This window comes from Acanthaster planci, linkage group LG01, assembly GCF_054643075.1.
Source record: "Acanthaster planci isolate LZ-2023a linkage group LG01, COTS_SCS, whole genome shotgun sequence".
Classification (NCBI taxonomy): Eukaryota; Metazoa; Echinodermata; class Asteroidea; order Valvatida; family Acanthasteridae; genus Acanthaster; species Acanthaster planci.
Window position 1 is genome coordinate 27,264,556 of NC_141777.1, and position 15,354 is coordinate 27,279,909.

General features: G+C 42.2%; 1 protein-coding gene across 3 annotated transcripts in view; it reads right to left on the minus strand.

The window, feature by feature from the left end:
• LOC110975130 (uncharacterized) overlaps window positions 1-15,354 on the minus strand; it is a 69,671-nt gene that overhangs the window by 7,496 nt on the left and 46,821 nt on the right. For 2 of the 3 annotated variants that reach the window (XM_087136757.1, XM_087136754.1), the window contains exons 18-33: window positions 14,086-14,211; window positions 13,118-13,243; window positions 12,551-12,676; window positions 11,843-11,971; window positions 11,192-11,317; window positions 10,916-11,041; window positions 10,373-10,501; window positions 9,933-10,052; window positions 8,353-8,478; window positions 7,506-7,625; window positions 6,805-6,924; window positions 6,101-6,226; window positions 2,662-2,781; window positions 1,777-1,902; window positions 1,240-1,365; window positions 417-542 (exon numbers count right to left, since the gene is read on the minus strand). In XM_087136757.1, coding sequence (XP_086992883.1) covers window positions 417-542; window positions 1,240-1,365; window positions 1,777-1,902; window positions 2,662-2,781; window positions 6,101-6,226; window positions 6,805-6,924; window positions 7,506-7,625; window positions 8,353-8,478; window positions 9,933-10,052; window positions 10,373-10,501; window positions 10,916-11,041; window positions 11,192-11,317; window positions 11,843-11,971; window positions 12,551-12,676; window positions 13,118-13,243; window positions 14,086-14,211 — 1,998 coding nt within the window. The remainder of the gene's footprint in view (window positions 1-416; window positions 543-1,239; window positions 1,366-1,776; window positions 1,903-2,661; window positions 2,782-6,100; window positions 6,227-6,804; window positions 6,925-7,505; window positions 7,626-8,352; window positions 8,479-9,932; window positions 10,053-10,372; window positions 10,502-10,915; window positions 11,042-11,191; window positions 11,318-11,842; window positions 11,972-12,550; window positions 12,677-13,117; window positions 13,244-14,085; window positions 14,212-15,354) is intronic. The other variant, XM_087136760.1, reaches the window with a different exon arrangement.

The following is a 15,354-nucleotide window of genomic DNA, read 5'->3' on the forward strand; positions in this document are numbered from 1 at the left end:
TGAAAAATGTCGGAAATGGCCAGCAGCCTGGTCTTTTGTTCGGAGTACGGTCTTTTGTTACAGGGCCCTGTTCCCTTTGTCCGAGTTCGGAGACCCCGGCCACGAATATAAGGCCTATGGCTCCGCTACAGGGGCCCCGGTGGCAAGTGGTTAAAACATTTCCATAGGAATTTGCTAAGAAGGTTTCAGGTATGATGGAAAAAAACACAGACCTGGGTACCCACAATTTTGTGATCGGGTACTGGTCATCTGGGTGCTCACCAAAACCGAGTTCTTTTTTTCCTAGCCTTAAACTGTACCTCAATAACACCAAGCGCAGAGCTTTTTAAAAGAAAACAGAAGAAAATTGATCACAGGTTTTGGGGAATACAGAGTAAAAAGCAACGGCATTGTGGCAAAGAAGTTTGTCAACTTACCAACACAGCTTCTTCTGGTCTTATCAAACTCGAAGCCATCGATGCATTCACAGGTATAGCTGCCATGTTCGTTGGTGCAGTAGGCCTGCCCACAGATGCCTGGGGTCTCCACACATTCATTCACATCTATTCCCCGGTCACATCAAGGGAGGAAATCAGAATTCTGTAAGCCTTCAACTGATTAATAGATTATGTGGTTCCAACTCTCGATTACTTATGGCATGACAGCGCAAAACTTGTATGGTTGACAAATGTAGCAATCAGTATTGAACAATACATGCATCTGTGCTTTCGTAGAGATGGCATTTTTAAAAAATCTTGTCAAGAAATTGGGCAAAATAGCCAGCCTTGAAACCGTTTCCAAATATATACTTTGCATCGGGTAGATATTAATTTTGAAATATGGCTTTTGGCCTTTACATTCGTAACACTGTATAATCAGTAATGTCCAAGAGCTCATGAAAAAGTGAATTTTTGCAAACTTTAGATAGTGTTGTGAATACAGATCACCCACAAGTAAAAAGTAGCCAGCCTTAAGCTGTCTGCCGCCTACCATCTTTTTGGATAGCATTACCATTATAAAGGTGTTTTTAAGGGAAGTAACATTCACAAGTATATTTTCAGAATATATGAGAGTATCTGTAACCATGCTTCAAACCATAGTTCCCCTTTAATGAAAAACTTACAGCCTGACTTTTAACAAGGCCATTTTATTTTTATTAAGTCATACAAATGAGTTCATTTTGTAATGCTGACAGAAGTTTCGTTGAAATTATACAAAACACCATCGATATGACAAGGAAAATGTTTAGATTGTAATTACCTAGACATTGATTAGTTCGGTCATCAAACTTCTCGCCTTCTGGACAAACGCATCTGTAGTTATCCGCTGTTGGCACACAGGTTCCATTCCCACAAATGTCCGGCACACTGAAACAGTCATTGTCAGCTGGATGGAAAACAAAAACCCCAAAACCAACTCCTATAAATGCTGAGCTCCCAAGTGAACAGGTTCAGAAGTTGGAACAGTCCAATGAATGCCATGTTCTGAAGTGTTTCTAATATTACAGCTGGACTTTAAGGAACAAACAGTTCAAGTGGGTGTGTGATGCGTCAGTCCACAGGGACGTTTCTGCTGGGTGTAAGATAGCACTATTGACTGCTTACGCATGAAGGTACAACTTCAAAGGCTACATAACCATCCTCAGGCATTACCCAGTTGTGGCTTCAAATTACACAAGCCTATAACAGGTGGCTGCAGCCGCTATGCATAGAATCATGTATAAATTTAAGCATTTCCAATGCTGTCTTTGACACGAATTCAGCACTTCAACCCCCCTAGACTTGGTAGGAAACCTACGGAGACAGAGTCCCACAACGTCGTCAAATACGAAGCCCAGCGGGCAGGAGCAGTAATGGAAACCGGGGAAGTTCTCGCAGGTTCCATTCCCACAGGTCTGGAAGGCCTCTTGGCATTCGTCAATATCTGTAAATGTTCACACGAGAACTTTTGGGTTTTGGTGGATGTCAGAACAAACACAGAAGCAACACCCAACAATCCAATGGGGGAATAAATATGTGCTTCTAAGACCGACTCGGGAAAGGGACGCTGACAATGCCCAAGCAAAAGGAGATCATCCGTGTCCATTCTCCTGAGCTGGTTTAAGCTGGCCAAGCACAAATTAAATCCAACTCACTAATACCTTCAATGTCACAAAGTCAAAACAAGTTTTAAAACTTTCCTGTGATTTTGTTCAACAATTTTTCTGCATGTATTAGCTATATATATTCCTCTCATCGTGAGTAGTCATAAGCAATGTCCTTATATGGAGGCTGGTGAGCGTGGAACATACTGAGATGTGAAGTGGCACACAACGAGTAGGTATTTTATCAGTGGTGTCCACATGACAGGCTCTTGACTAATATTAAAGGCTATACTGTCTCAGGTATTTATGAATGTAAGATAATGTTAATACATGTACATGCAATCAGTCAACCATGACGTCGAAAAAGTGATTCTCTTTGGAACAAACCATAAGTAAAGTTGGCACCACACCAGACCGTTAATTATTCCAATTCACTTTAAATAATTTTGTACCTCTGTATTTGGTAATGACTGAAAAAACAAAAAAAAACTGTTTTATATCACTGGCAATCTTGTAGTTGGTCAAGTAAAAAATATGATCACTCTGAAATAGGGTTCAAGTATTCCGGTAAAAGCTGGGGGGGTCCAGTTGAAACTTACCAACACAGGAGATGCTCAGCGAGTTAAACTCGTAGCCAGTTGGACACTCACACAGAAAAGATCCGTCCAACTCTAGGCAAGTGGCATCACCGCAAGGGTTGTCGTCACACTCCTTGATGTCTGACAAACCCCGATAAAGATAGAGAGAACTTACATTTCACTTTTCCACGAATGTGCCCCCAAAACACAAAATGAGTTTAGAAACCCTTTGTCCTCCGGGGAGGTTTCGTTCTTATTTGCATTAGAAAGAGCAAACTGGACTTTCTGTTTTGATGTATCACTTAGCTTGTTGTTCCGATGAAATGGATTATATGTGGGTGAGAAATGACGAGGGTTATTATGCAAAATTTCTTTCAAAGCCCTTTAATTTTTAAATTCAAAAGCGGCTCCTATGACCTTGGATTCACAAATACAGTATCTTGGATTTATTTCAGCTAGAAATAAGCAATGTGAAAAGTTCTGGATATTGCTGGAAGCAACGCAAGGCAAAATTTACTGCTACTGACCAGTGTTGTAGTTGAGACCTCTTCAGACCATCGCAAGACCCCACAAGACCAACACAAGACGTCCAGTCTGAATAAGCCATTTGCGAATTAAATTTGAATAAAATCTGGTACACTGAGTTTTAATATCCGATTGCACATAAACATAACAATTTGAATTCCCCAGACTAAAGACGCTGTTGCTATACCTCATGATTCAGGGCAAGCTTTCGCATAGCAACCACCATTTCTGGAATGGACTGGTTCCTTTGTGCCCTTCTTATCCATTGAGAACAGTGTATTGTTGCAAGGCGTCTCTTATGTAACTAAGCAAAAGCTTGCCCCGAATCACGAGGTATAGCAACAGTGGTTTTAGTAAGGAGAATTTAAGTTTTACATACATGTGAATTTAAAGAACTCAGTGTACCAGATTTGGGTCAAAGTTAACTTGCAAAAGGCTTATTCAAGTCACAAGCTATTGCAAATGCAACAAAAGCATTCCCTTGTCACACTTTGCCCTCTCTCTTGGGACGGGTCTTGTGCATGGTCTTTTCTCCGGTTTGTGATGAAGGTCTTGTGATGGTCTGGACTACAACACTGCTACTGACTACTGCTGAACACTTAATTTCTGCTAAGCAAATGCAGCACGGAAGGAATGTCACTGGGACTACTGTTCATTCTTTATGCATCAACCCTGATTCCCCATGTGCATCTACTGGCAATCTTCCTCAATCCTTCCAAGCCCTTCACTATGCAGGAAGTATGATGGCACACTATTCTTATTCCAACTCTTGAGGGCCTCCAAGTCCTACTTGTACGTGAAGTCAGAGAGACTGGGCTATTGCTTACTCAATCCTGCTAACTACCCACAACTTCTGGAGGGCTTGAAGACTGATTTGGGGAGCAAGTTCATGGCAGATAAGCAGTGAGCCAGATTTTTTTGGCATTGCCAACTAAATAACGAACCCTCAGAGGGCTGTGTATGACCAACAAAATTTCATTAATCTGGTATCAATATGGCATAATTGTTGCCATCTGTGAGGAACACGCTCTAACTATGCACACTATAATCAAGCTCAACAAACTCAGAATCACCATTATCAGAATATCTACGAGTGAAAATGGGTTCATGTTTTACCGAGGCTGGTCAATTCCTAGATGAAGAATGGGTGTGCAGGTATGTTCTAAATGCAACAGATTTTACAGAAGCTTTGCATGTTTTGAAATATTTCCCAAGTGCAGTTCGGCTGAATTTACAATCAAAGTTTAGTAAACAACATTTTTAACACCAAGCCCATGTCTGCTTAGAGCAGCTGTATACAATGAGGCCAAAACACTCAACACATTAGATGTGCGGGTCTTCAACTATAGAGACCACAACTCAACATGCATTGCACTTCTCTCAAGGAAACTCTGCTAGAGTTTGAGATAGTGAGTTACGACCTACACTTGACTTCAATTTTTTTCAAGGCAGATATCACCATCGGCGTGAGGTTACAATGACAACATGTGATGTTGTGGATCTCATACAGATCCACAACTTCCACAAGATGACTTTTAAATGCTGGACTGAGTCCTGACAAATTTCATGACAAAAAATTTGGCCTAATGTTTACTCTAATCCAGCACGGCTTCTACTAATCGCTAGTAATGGATAGATGAAGCACATACCATTGAACTGATGTGTGGAAATGTATAAAAGCAGCTAAAACAACACCAAATATGACTGTTATTTTTGCAAAGGATGAAACATTAAGTGTCAAACTCTAAAGAAAGCAGGAGCAGCTGACATCACATGGTAGAAATACAATGATACACTATCGGGTATAGCAGCCATCTAGACGCAAGGTGGCCCTGTATGCCACAACAGTTGGAAATATGAATGGTTAAAGTAGAAATTATACAGCTACAATAGGCAAAGCTATAAGATGCCACGTGCAGAGGGCAAAAATCTGTCTTAGCTATGTCTTTGAAGCCACAGAAATCACATGCAAACTTGCAAAGCGATTCAACATAAAAACCAAGACAACAAAAAAACCAGCCGGTAGGCATGCAATAAGCCCCCAAACCCTAAATCTGTATACAAATACGCTCAAACAAATCCTACAAGATGCAAGCTTTAAGCTGTTGCTGACAAAAGCCGGTACAAGAAGCACACACACACAGGACAAAAATGGACCAGTGAAGACATATCAAGGCTGCCCTCAAGAGACAAATGACTTGTGACAATGGCCCAAAAGCACGAAAGCTGCAACTGGCAACACATGGATCGTAGCACCAAGCCAAGTCCACAGGAGTTGATGTGAAATGGCAGCAGTAACTTCCATAAATTCCATTTTGCAATACCTACAGATTACTACTCAAGTTTGGAGACATGAGACAGAACATTTTTGGCAATTAGTAGACTATAGTCTCTTCCCAACAGAATTTTAAAAAGTATTACAGTCAGTGGTTTTTAACTTATTTTAAAACAATTTTGACTGTTTCGACACTGACATTGTCTAGAATTTCTTAGAGTAGGAGAGAGATGTGGGGTTTAGACAGACAGGAAGGCTAAAATTGCTCGGTGGAGTTGACCACAAATGCAATATGCAGTTTTGAATAAAATCTTCTGTTATGACTCTGAGGAAAAGTTCGAAATCTCCATGGCCCCCTTAACCTGCAATCCAGCATTTGGGAGTTGCTCTTGTTTGCCTTCATACAGTGTATAAAATATTTTCTCACACCCAAAAAAACGTAGTAACATGTCTCGCATTCGAAAAATCCTAAGTCATGAATACAATCAGTTTTTGACCACCACTTTAATCTGGTCTAGCCCTACTCCCAGACAGATGAGTAAGTACTGCCATTTCACACCACAATGCGTCATGCTAAACTGCACTGCACTGAACAGCCACACTGAAATTTCGCCAGCCAACGGATGAGACAGGGGAGGGGGGGTGGGAGACCGAACTCACCGAGACAAGCGCGGAGGTGCCTGTCTAGACTGAACCCCCGTGGGCATTCACAATCAAATCGGCCCTGATAGTTTACGCAGGTGGCGTTACCGCACAGCCCCGGGTAAAGCTGGCATTCATCAATGTCTGGAAGGAGTTACATGCATGCATCGTAATGACAACTGTTCTTCAGAGCTTACCAAAAGCACAAAATAAATTCAGAAAACTTTTGAGGTTCACTGTTAACAGCAACACACAGGTTAGAATAAAAAGGTAAGGAATGGAGGAACTATGCTTTGGTAATATTGGGCATAGTCACACAAGTCCATATGCCAAAACTAAGTACGCATTTATTTTCAAACTTTGATCAAGAACCTTGGGTTAATAACCATTTAAAGAAAGAAAATGAAATGAAAGATTTCTCACTCAAAACTCCAAAAATAACGAACAACAATTTGTTATAATCATTCAAACACAAAAACGTGGTTGCTATTGAGGCCACAGGATACAATTGTCCCGACGACATTAAGGAATTAATTCAGATTCTCACAGTTGCCAGATTTAGTTTTACAGTAACCAAAGGCATTACATGGTTTTATACTTTAAAATCAGAAGGAGAAATCTTCATGTGAATTTCACAAGCCAACGTGACTGTTGATTCTGTGAAATCGCGGAAATAAAGTTCGTTAACCTCTTTATTTTTTCTATCAAACTAAGAGACTTACCGACGCAGTCTTGTTGACTCTGATCAAATGTGTAACCACGTTGACAGTTGCAGGAGAAGCTCCCCTGAGTGTTGTAGCAACCGACATTGCCACAAGGACGCGATTCACATTCGTCGATATCTGGAAAGGGAATGGGGTTGATCGGGGACACAATTACCGAATAACGTCGGTGAAATGTAAAATGAACCGTAAAACTGATTGTCCAGGATCATCATTTGACTGGTCAGTAACCTTACAGCAAATTCAGGCATGAACTATAGTTCCCCCACTATTTGACTATTTTTGAGCAATACAGTCACACTTAAATGACCGCAGTGAAAATCCCATTGTCAACCACATTTTGCCATGGGCTGCAAGTGTCCATGGTCCACGACATCTTGTAAAATGATTTTCATGCGAACAGTTCCTTCCATTCTGATAAAGTTAATCAGTAATTGATAACCAGCAGTGCAACTGTGCGCTACGGCCTCGTCCTACATGGTTGTATATGGTCCAAATCATTCATCGTTCACGCGATGTCGGCCGAGCTATAATTCACTACAGTCATTGGTTAAACTTGCCCTTAGAAGCAGAACTGCGAAATGCCCAAGCGGACAACCTTAACAATTCATATCAACTTGTTCAAAAGACAAAGAATGGTAAAACAAGGGACCTTCTTGTCAACTTAAATCTCACTTGTACAAAGAACCTATAGTACTCACCAAGGCACTGTCTGTACGTGTGATCGTACTGGAATCCTGCCCTGCATTCACAGTGATAGCTCCCTCTAGTGTTATTACAACGACCACCTGCACAGGGCCTCTGTTCGCACTCATTGATATCTGTTAGTAAAGATGTGTCAAGATGAAATGACAACCAGTAGTTGATGAAAAAGACTTCATATGAAAAACTACCAAAGACGCTTGTTTGAGAAGTTTAAAGCTTCCTCTTGCGAAATAACAAGATCTGCTCTGCGTGGGAGCAAGAGATGAGCATGCTTTAACAAACCATCAATGGTCATTTGGAGGGAACTGGCCATGTGAGCACAGGATTATGTGTTTAGCACATGACGTGGTAAGCATACAAGATCACTTTCTCTTGGAATGTGTGGTCTCTGCGTGTGAGTCGGGTATCCAGACGAAACAATTCCCACCAACATGTTTCTTCTTTGCTAGTGAGGGGATTATGCTTCAAGTCTGGGGCAGATAAAACCCAATGACATTTTGAATGTTAAGTCTTTGCATAGGGTGTGAAAGCAATGAATGTGAGCAGTTTGCATAGCAGAAAGGACAAATAAATCAATACATAAATTTAAAGTACTTGCCTTGCGTTGACCTGACAGTGAGCTAGTTTGGTTTTTCAAACAGCAATGCCATTCAAGAACAAAGGTTGAGTACGAGTTGGCATATTGCCGTATTTACAGGCCAGACCTTGCGCCCACCTGTACTGCTGTATCCAAGTGACCTCGGACGCACTTTATTTTGAGCATGTGCTGTTGGAATATCAAACTGGCCCCTTAGACCAATACACCCACTGAGGGTTTCTCAGGGAATGGGCTTGACCACTCACCCACGCACGTCGCTTGTAGGCTGTCCAGGGTGAAACCCGGGTCACAAGTGCAGTAATACCCAGGGATCCTGTTGATGCACTGGCCGTCTCCACAGATGTCGGCATCCTGAACACATTCGTTAATATCTGCAGGGACACAGACGATATGGATGTCACTACAAACCGACAGGAGAATGTACACATCAGAGGCACTACTGACCATTATCCTGGTGACACACTGAGGGCCGGCGACATTGAAAATCTGTGTGCGTGCATCCTTGAACTATTGGTATTAACCACATGATGCCAGGTGCTTTTAAAAATGCAGTGCACACATACGGGCGATTTTCAAGATTTTCATTTTCAAAATTCTTCAAAAATTCATCATTTCATTTAATTGACGTTTACACCCACACGAGTGACTGTTTGGTGGCTACTCTAAGCTGACAGGCAACCTTTATTGACTCCTAAGGTATTTCAGCCAGGCATGCCGCCCTGTAAAGAGAGCCCAGAATTGTGAGGTGTTGCGTATTTTCCTTTGTCCCCAGGGAATGCCAGTGGCATCTTTTAAAACGCGGCTGGATTAGCGTGCAGCGGTGCTGTGTCATTCATCAATGGGGCCCTGGAGCACTTTTGTCCGCGGTGCTAATCCGCGGGTGCACTATGCCCAAAACAGTGGTATACTGTTTAAAAACAGAGGTGATGAGATTACCTTTGAAAAATGCAAGCTGAAAAATGATGGCAATTCCCAGCAGCAGGTCTTTTGTTCTAAGTACTGTCTTTTGTTACATGAACCAGCTCTTTTGTCCCATTTCGGGCACCCGGCTCTGCGTATAAACCCATGGTGCTCGAAACGGGGTTCCCCGACAGTATGTGGTTAACGGGATCACTGCCCTGAATGTATTTAAGATGATTCAGCACAACATTTTCTGTGACGATGTAGCTAATGAAGCACCTTCACCTAAAAGAGCTGATGCTCATTTCCAGACTCTGCTTCATATTGAAAGTGCTATCTTTTATTCTATCTGTACAATAAGCACTAAATAGTCATCGTAAGTATTCAATTCTGAGGTTAGCAGAGCAATTCCTCAAGGAGGGAAATAGCATCCATCTGAGACTTGAGCTGGGAAACCACATCTAACTAAAGGTGACCGTCCTGTCCGTGTGGATAATTGGCCACCTGATTGACCATTCACGCCACTATCATGGCCCATGCTGATTGGCTGACCTCGCAAGAAAGCTAACATACAGCAAACAAATTCCTACAAGTGACATCCAACCTGACCCCGGGGCAAGGTTATCGCATGAACAAATTGTCACGTCCGACTTTAACCCTCAGCTAACAGCTGGTGGGACTGCTTGGCTGCATTTGAGCGTGTCACCTGTACTTAAGTGAGTACCCTTCCGAGTGCAAGAACAGCAGGAATGTGACCCGCGGGTAAGCAAGAGCATACTCTCAATTGGGCTGGGGGTAGACTTTTTCAACAAGTGGTAATTTCGAGATGGCAGGAAAGTAACCATTGACTGCTCGCGTGAGGCGATCAACGTTTTCCCGCTTGGGTGAGTGTAGAGAGTAACTCTGAGAGAGCCTGACGACTCACCTAAGCAGGTCCGGTAATCGAAGCTGTACTCAAACCCAGTTGGGCACAAGCAGGTGAAGCTATCAGTGGTGTCCCGACAGGTGCCGTTGCCGCAGGGGTTATCTCGGCACCAGTCTTTATCTGATTCAGGACAGAGAGAAAAAAAGAGAACTCCCGATTCGATTTGAAATTTATAGCAGTAGAAATGAAATGACACACTGGATTGATTCACACAAAAGTAACTGTCAAACTTTTAAACATCATGTCTGGTATGGTGTGGGTGCAGAAATAACACTGTTCTTAAATCACTTCCTGATAATACAGCAAATATTTAATGATAATTACCGCAAAGTTTATAGCATGCTTTCTATCATACGATGATCTCAAAGCAGTTTTCAATTACTACCCTGTTTGTCAGGTAAAGAGGCCAATTTTCATATTTTGACATTTTCGGTTCTCACCATTGCAAGTGCGCGTTTCCCGTTCAAACTCTTGACCGGGTGGGCAGACACAGTTGAATCCACCGTTGGGATCCATGACGCACATGCCTTCATTGCAGATATCGGGATATCTTGTACATATTGTACTACCTGAGTATGACAGCGTGAAAGAGACAAAAAACTTTGCTTTCGATCACACTCTCCTTGCCTTAAATGCTCCACTCGACAACCTCAGGCCTACGTTGTTTGGACCTGCCCTTAAATTTGGGAACTTCACATCAACAGCACAGGGCAAACCGAACAATCCTGAAAGGGGTAAAAATGGCTCAGAAAACATTTTCGCTGAGCTGCCAAACAGACCTCACTGCTCAACAAATTTATCAACAAAAATAAATCAAACTCACAAAAAAATCACAAAAAACCATACTTAAACATTCCCTCTTAGCTGATTTGCCGATTCTTCATGCTTAATTTCTATTTGTGTGATAAATACCAGCAACTCAACGAGACTGGTCTCTGTGCTCGGGATTATCGGGATTTTCCTGTGGTCATTTAGCAACTCACTTGTGCATACATGGAGATTCCGGTCAAACTGCTGGTCCTCAGGGCACACACAATCGATGGTGTTTCCCACTATCACGCAGGTACCATTGTTGCAGACGCCACCATGGATTCTGCACAGATCCATCACTGAGGAGCAAAAGGACCAGACAAAAAGTGACTCCCAACACGGGTGTATGGGTCGGCCTTAGGCTGAACCAACTCTAAGAAATACAGACTTAGTAAAACCGGATGACCAGAAATGTAAAGAAACGTCCATTTTCCACATTTGACTTCTACCTGCGCAGAAGCCCAGCTGTCCGTCCCATTCGAAGCCATCTGGACACAAACACTCATAGCCATGCATGTCGTTGTGGCAGGTCCCGTTGTTGCATATGTTAGGGTTTGCCTCGCACATGTCCCTCACTGTCAAATGGGAAGAAAGTTGTGACTCTCACAACAACTCTAGGACATCTAGTACAGCAACCAATCTATCGCACTTTGTCACTAATTAATGGATACACTATTATTCTAGGCAGTGCAGTTTTAAGAGGAGCAAGGTGTTTTTCTCCAGGAATTAATCTTCAAAGTGAAATTAAAAGTTCAACTTTCTCGCTGGCTGAATGTTTAGGAAGATTTGCAACATTCTGATGACTAGTGTCAATGAACTCCAAACTCTGAATTGATTTGTTGTCACGAAACTGAAGTTAACACACTGGTAACGAAAAATATCCTACCAAGAGTATACAAAAAAGTTCCCCCAAACCAATAGGTCTGGTGGTGCACCAGGAATGAGGATTGATCAGTAGTGACAGGCCTCAGTTATGGTTTACCACTACCAGCTCAAGTTGTGTTACGTAGAGCAGCAGGCATCACTGGGAAGGAATAATCAGACGACGTAACAACACCATTTCCTGACGACCAATGTTGCATTGTCTTGGGTTTACTTACACACACAGGCACCCAGAGTGTAGTCGAATTCGTAGCCGTGCTGATCGCAGAGGCACTGGTAGCCATCTGCGGTCATGTGACAAGTTCCGTTGCCACAGATGCCAGCAAAAGCGACACAGTCATCCGTCACTGCCGAGAACAAAACCCAGTACCACGTTGCTGAGTTTCCCCATTCACTAATGTTGCTTGAGTTCCTTGATTGCTTTTGTCACTGTGCGGTACCGTATTTCAACAGAATTTCCTAACCACCGAATGTTAACGAATTAGAAATGGTGAAGCACACCGCACACTATCTCGACATTTCAAATTCATTTCGAACTTGTCAACACAATACCTAGCTTACTATAATACTGGTCACTGATTTGATGAAGTGCTAAGGTTGTTCTTGCAGGGACTAGGGGTATGTTCTTTTTTTTTACAAGAACAAGACAAGAGAAAAATTGTCAATCACAATCTCATCATAGGAAATTGTTACCAAATGGACTCAAAGAAATGGCTAATTTAGATGTAAAATATTTTGGGGGTGATTTTCATCTGCACTTGTACAAAAATGTACATCATCAGAATCCCTGAGGGTTTATGTAATACTGCCCCCTTCTTCCAAAACACATGGGTACCCCCCCAACCATGCCTACATCTGGTCAGGCATCTAGACATCCGTCACTGTGCGGCGTCACAGCTTTTAGCAAATGGTTGACTGTTACTCACAAATGCAAGCACGATTCCGGTAGTTGAATTCATAACCCACAGGGCACTGACACTGGTAACCACTGTCATCAAACACACAGGTACCGTTGCCACACAGACCAGGGAATGCTGTGCACTCATTGGCCACTGACAATTTCAAATCAGAAAATGATTACATGGGGAAAGTAAATTTGATTCTTTACTAGTCCATAAAACAGATAGATCTGTATATGAACTAATGGCTATGATGGTACGTATAAAGGCTTTGCATGGTAGCCATCTTGCAGGCAGATCTTTATTTCCACAGTGAACTAAAGAACTCCCTGCCAGTGCATAGCCTGTGGAACAAAATGCACTGGCCTACAAGATGGCAGCCATGCAAACTGTCTATTGAGATGTAGTCATGACCACATGAAGCTGAAAATTACCATTTAGAAGCATTGCATGAAATCTTTAAAATATGATTTCAATTCAGAGTTTCAATACTGCACTTTTTGGGGTGAAACTATAAATAACTCAGGAGGACAATCAAGTCATAGTGGAATGTGCCGTAGTTAGATGTTCTAGGTCTCTGTAAGAATGCCTTACCTTCACAGCGCCTATTGCCCAAGTTGAATTCATAGCCGTTGGGGCACTGACAAGTATACAATACCTCCAGATCCTGGCAAGGGTAGCCTCTGCAAATGTTTGGGTATTCCTCGCACTCATTGATGCCTGGGGGAGGGGGGTTAAAAAAGAAAGGCGATCGTTCAGGCCTCTGTTACCTCTAAGGTCATAAGGCACTCACAGTTAAGGAATCTGGGTCATTTTTCATAACTGAACTGGCTTCGACTTTCTTCACAGGAACGGGAAGCTGATTGAAAGCTTTTATTTGGTCTGAATATGTAATTGTAAACGTCAACAAATAGCTCAGAGTCAAAGAAGAGACAACGTCCAGGCTTTATGTGACGCGTTACCAGTAGAAAACATTTTCCGAACTCAAAGTTTGGAAGGAAAATATCATGTGGTACCTCATGCTCAGATTTTCAGATGAAGTTTGGGTGCAACATGATAATCTGTACTTACTGCTTTGCCTTTTTGAAAAATCAAACTGCAGTGTGGTTTTGGTAATGGAAAACAACAGACAAAAACCTCAGACCCAGTCCAACTCTCCCAAAATGTTGGTTCATTTGGGAGAATACAGACTCACCAAACTGGTTTCCTTTTCAGATAGTTTGTTAGCCCCTGCAATTTCAGTCTACGAGCCAATTTGTATTTGGCACAAAAGGTAACGTGAACGAAACTTTGATGTCAAGATGCAATCACAGAAACAGTGGTAAACGTTGAAATGCACCTTTTTTAGTGACTGCCAAAGTTAATTTATCCTTTACCGTTGCAGATATTCCTTTCCTTGGCTGCGCCCACACCACAAACCGACCTTCCTTACGTATGAAGTCTGTCCACGATAAGTCACTTTGTAGTGTGTACTTATCAAGACAAGTCAGTTTGTGGTCCGATCGTCAATTTTGTACACAGGATAAACAATCCTCAGGACTGTGCTAGTCCATATGACTTGCCTTCACAACGCCTGTTAGCTGTGCTGAATTGGGAGCCTTGAGGGCACTGGCACATGTACAGCACATCCATGTCTATGCAAGGATTTCCCTGGCAGATATCTGGAGTTTCCTCGCACTCATTGATTCCTGCCAGGGTCAAAACAATCCAGGAAACAGTTTTAGGTTGCCAATGATAATGCATAGATTTTGACAGCAATTTCTAGAGACCTGTTTTTCGTGGCCTAGATTCTGCTGTAAGTTAGATCAGTGAGACCGCTATGTGGGTGACTTGAAGTCGTTTTTGTAATCAAGGTACAGGTATCAAGGAAGAATGGAGTATATGCAGTTATAATAACATCACCATATTGGATAGTGTAAAGCATTTAAATCACAAAAATAGTATCAACGGGATCAAAGGCTTTTTTAAGCAGAAGGGCTTAAGTAAAGCTGCACTTAAATCCACCTGTCACCCTAAACGAGACAGAGTTGTGCGGGCTTTTTGAGGATATTGGAGGAGCACATTGTGGCAGAAGAGTTGCTTGGCAGGTAACCAGGTAATCTATCATGTGGTATCATTTCATCATGCTATGACTGTTAGACAGCATTCGACCAATATCTGCTAACTGTTGCCAGGTTATCTACTTGTCCAGCACTTGGGCACTGCATGTGTTATTTTCATTCAAGAGCGTTCAAATCCGGTGAGAAAATTCTTTTTGTCATCTTCCGCGGAATCCGAACCACCTTTGACACTCAAAGTCACTGGAAGCCACTGCAGCTGAGAGCTACTAATTTATGAAAGCACATGTCTATTGCTGTGGTGAAGGTAGTTGGAACACAAATCTTGGCAATGTGGTTTGCTGTAACTTCGTTCAGCTACAATGACTGAAAAGGTTGCGATGAACTGAGAGTTAGCTGGAGCACTTGTTGCATTATACCGTAAATGCCACATCTCCAAAGACTAAGGAATAACTTGAAGATTGAATGGGATTAAATGACTGAACAATCTTCTATTTGTGTCTGTCTTATCTCTTCTAGTATATCAAACTATCCATGGGACAGGGCTTATATACAGAGTTGGAAACAGGATGTAGTTGAAGTGAGAAAGGAAAATCTTAGTCATGTACCGGTGTCGTGGTTTGATTCTCAGAATGATAACAGTGAATGAGTAATATCTTAGAACAGTGATCCATTTAACTTCTAAAACACTGAGAAACTTTCATAAGTTAACGACAGTACAATTGGGGATGCAAGTGGGCTTAGCAAGGTCACATGCCCTAAAGGCAGAAACAA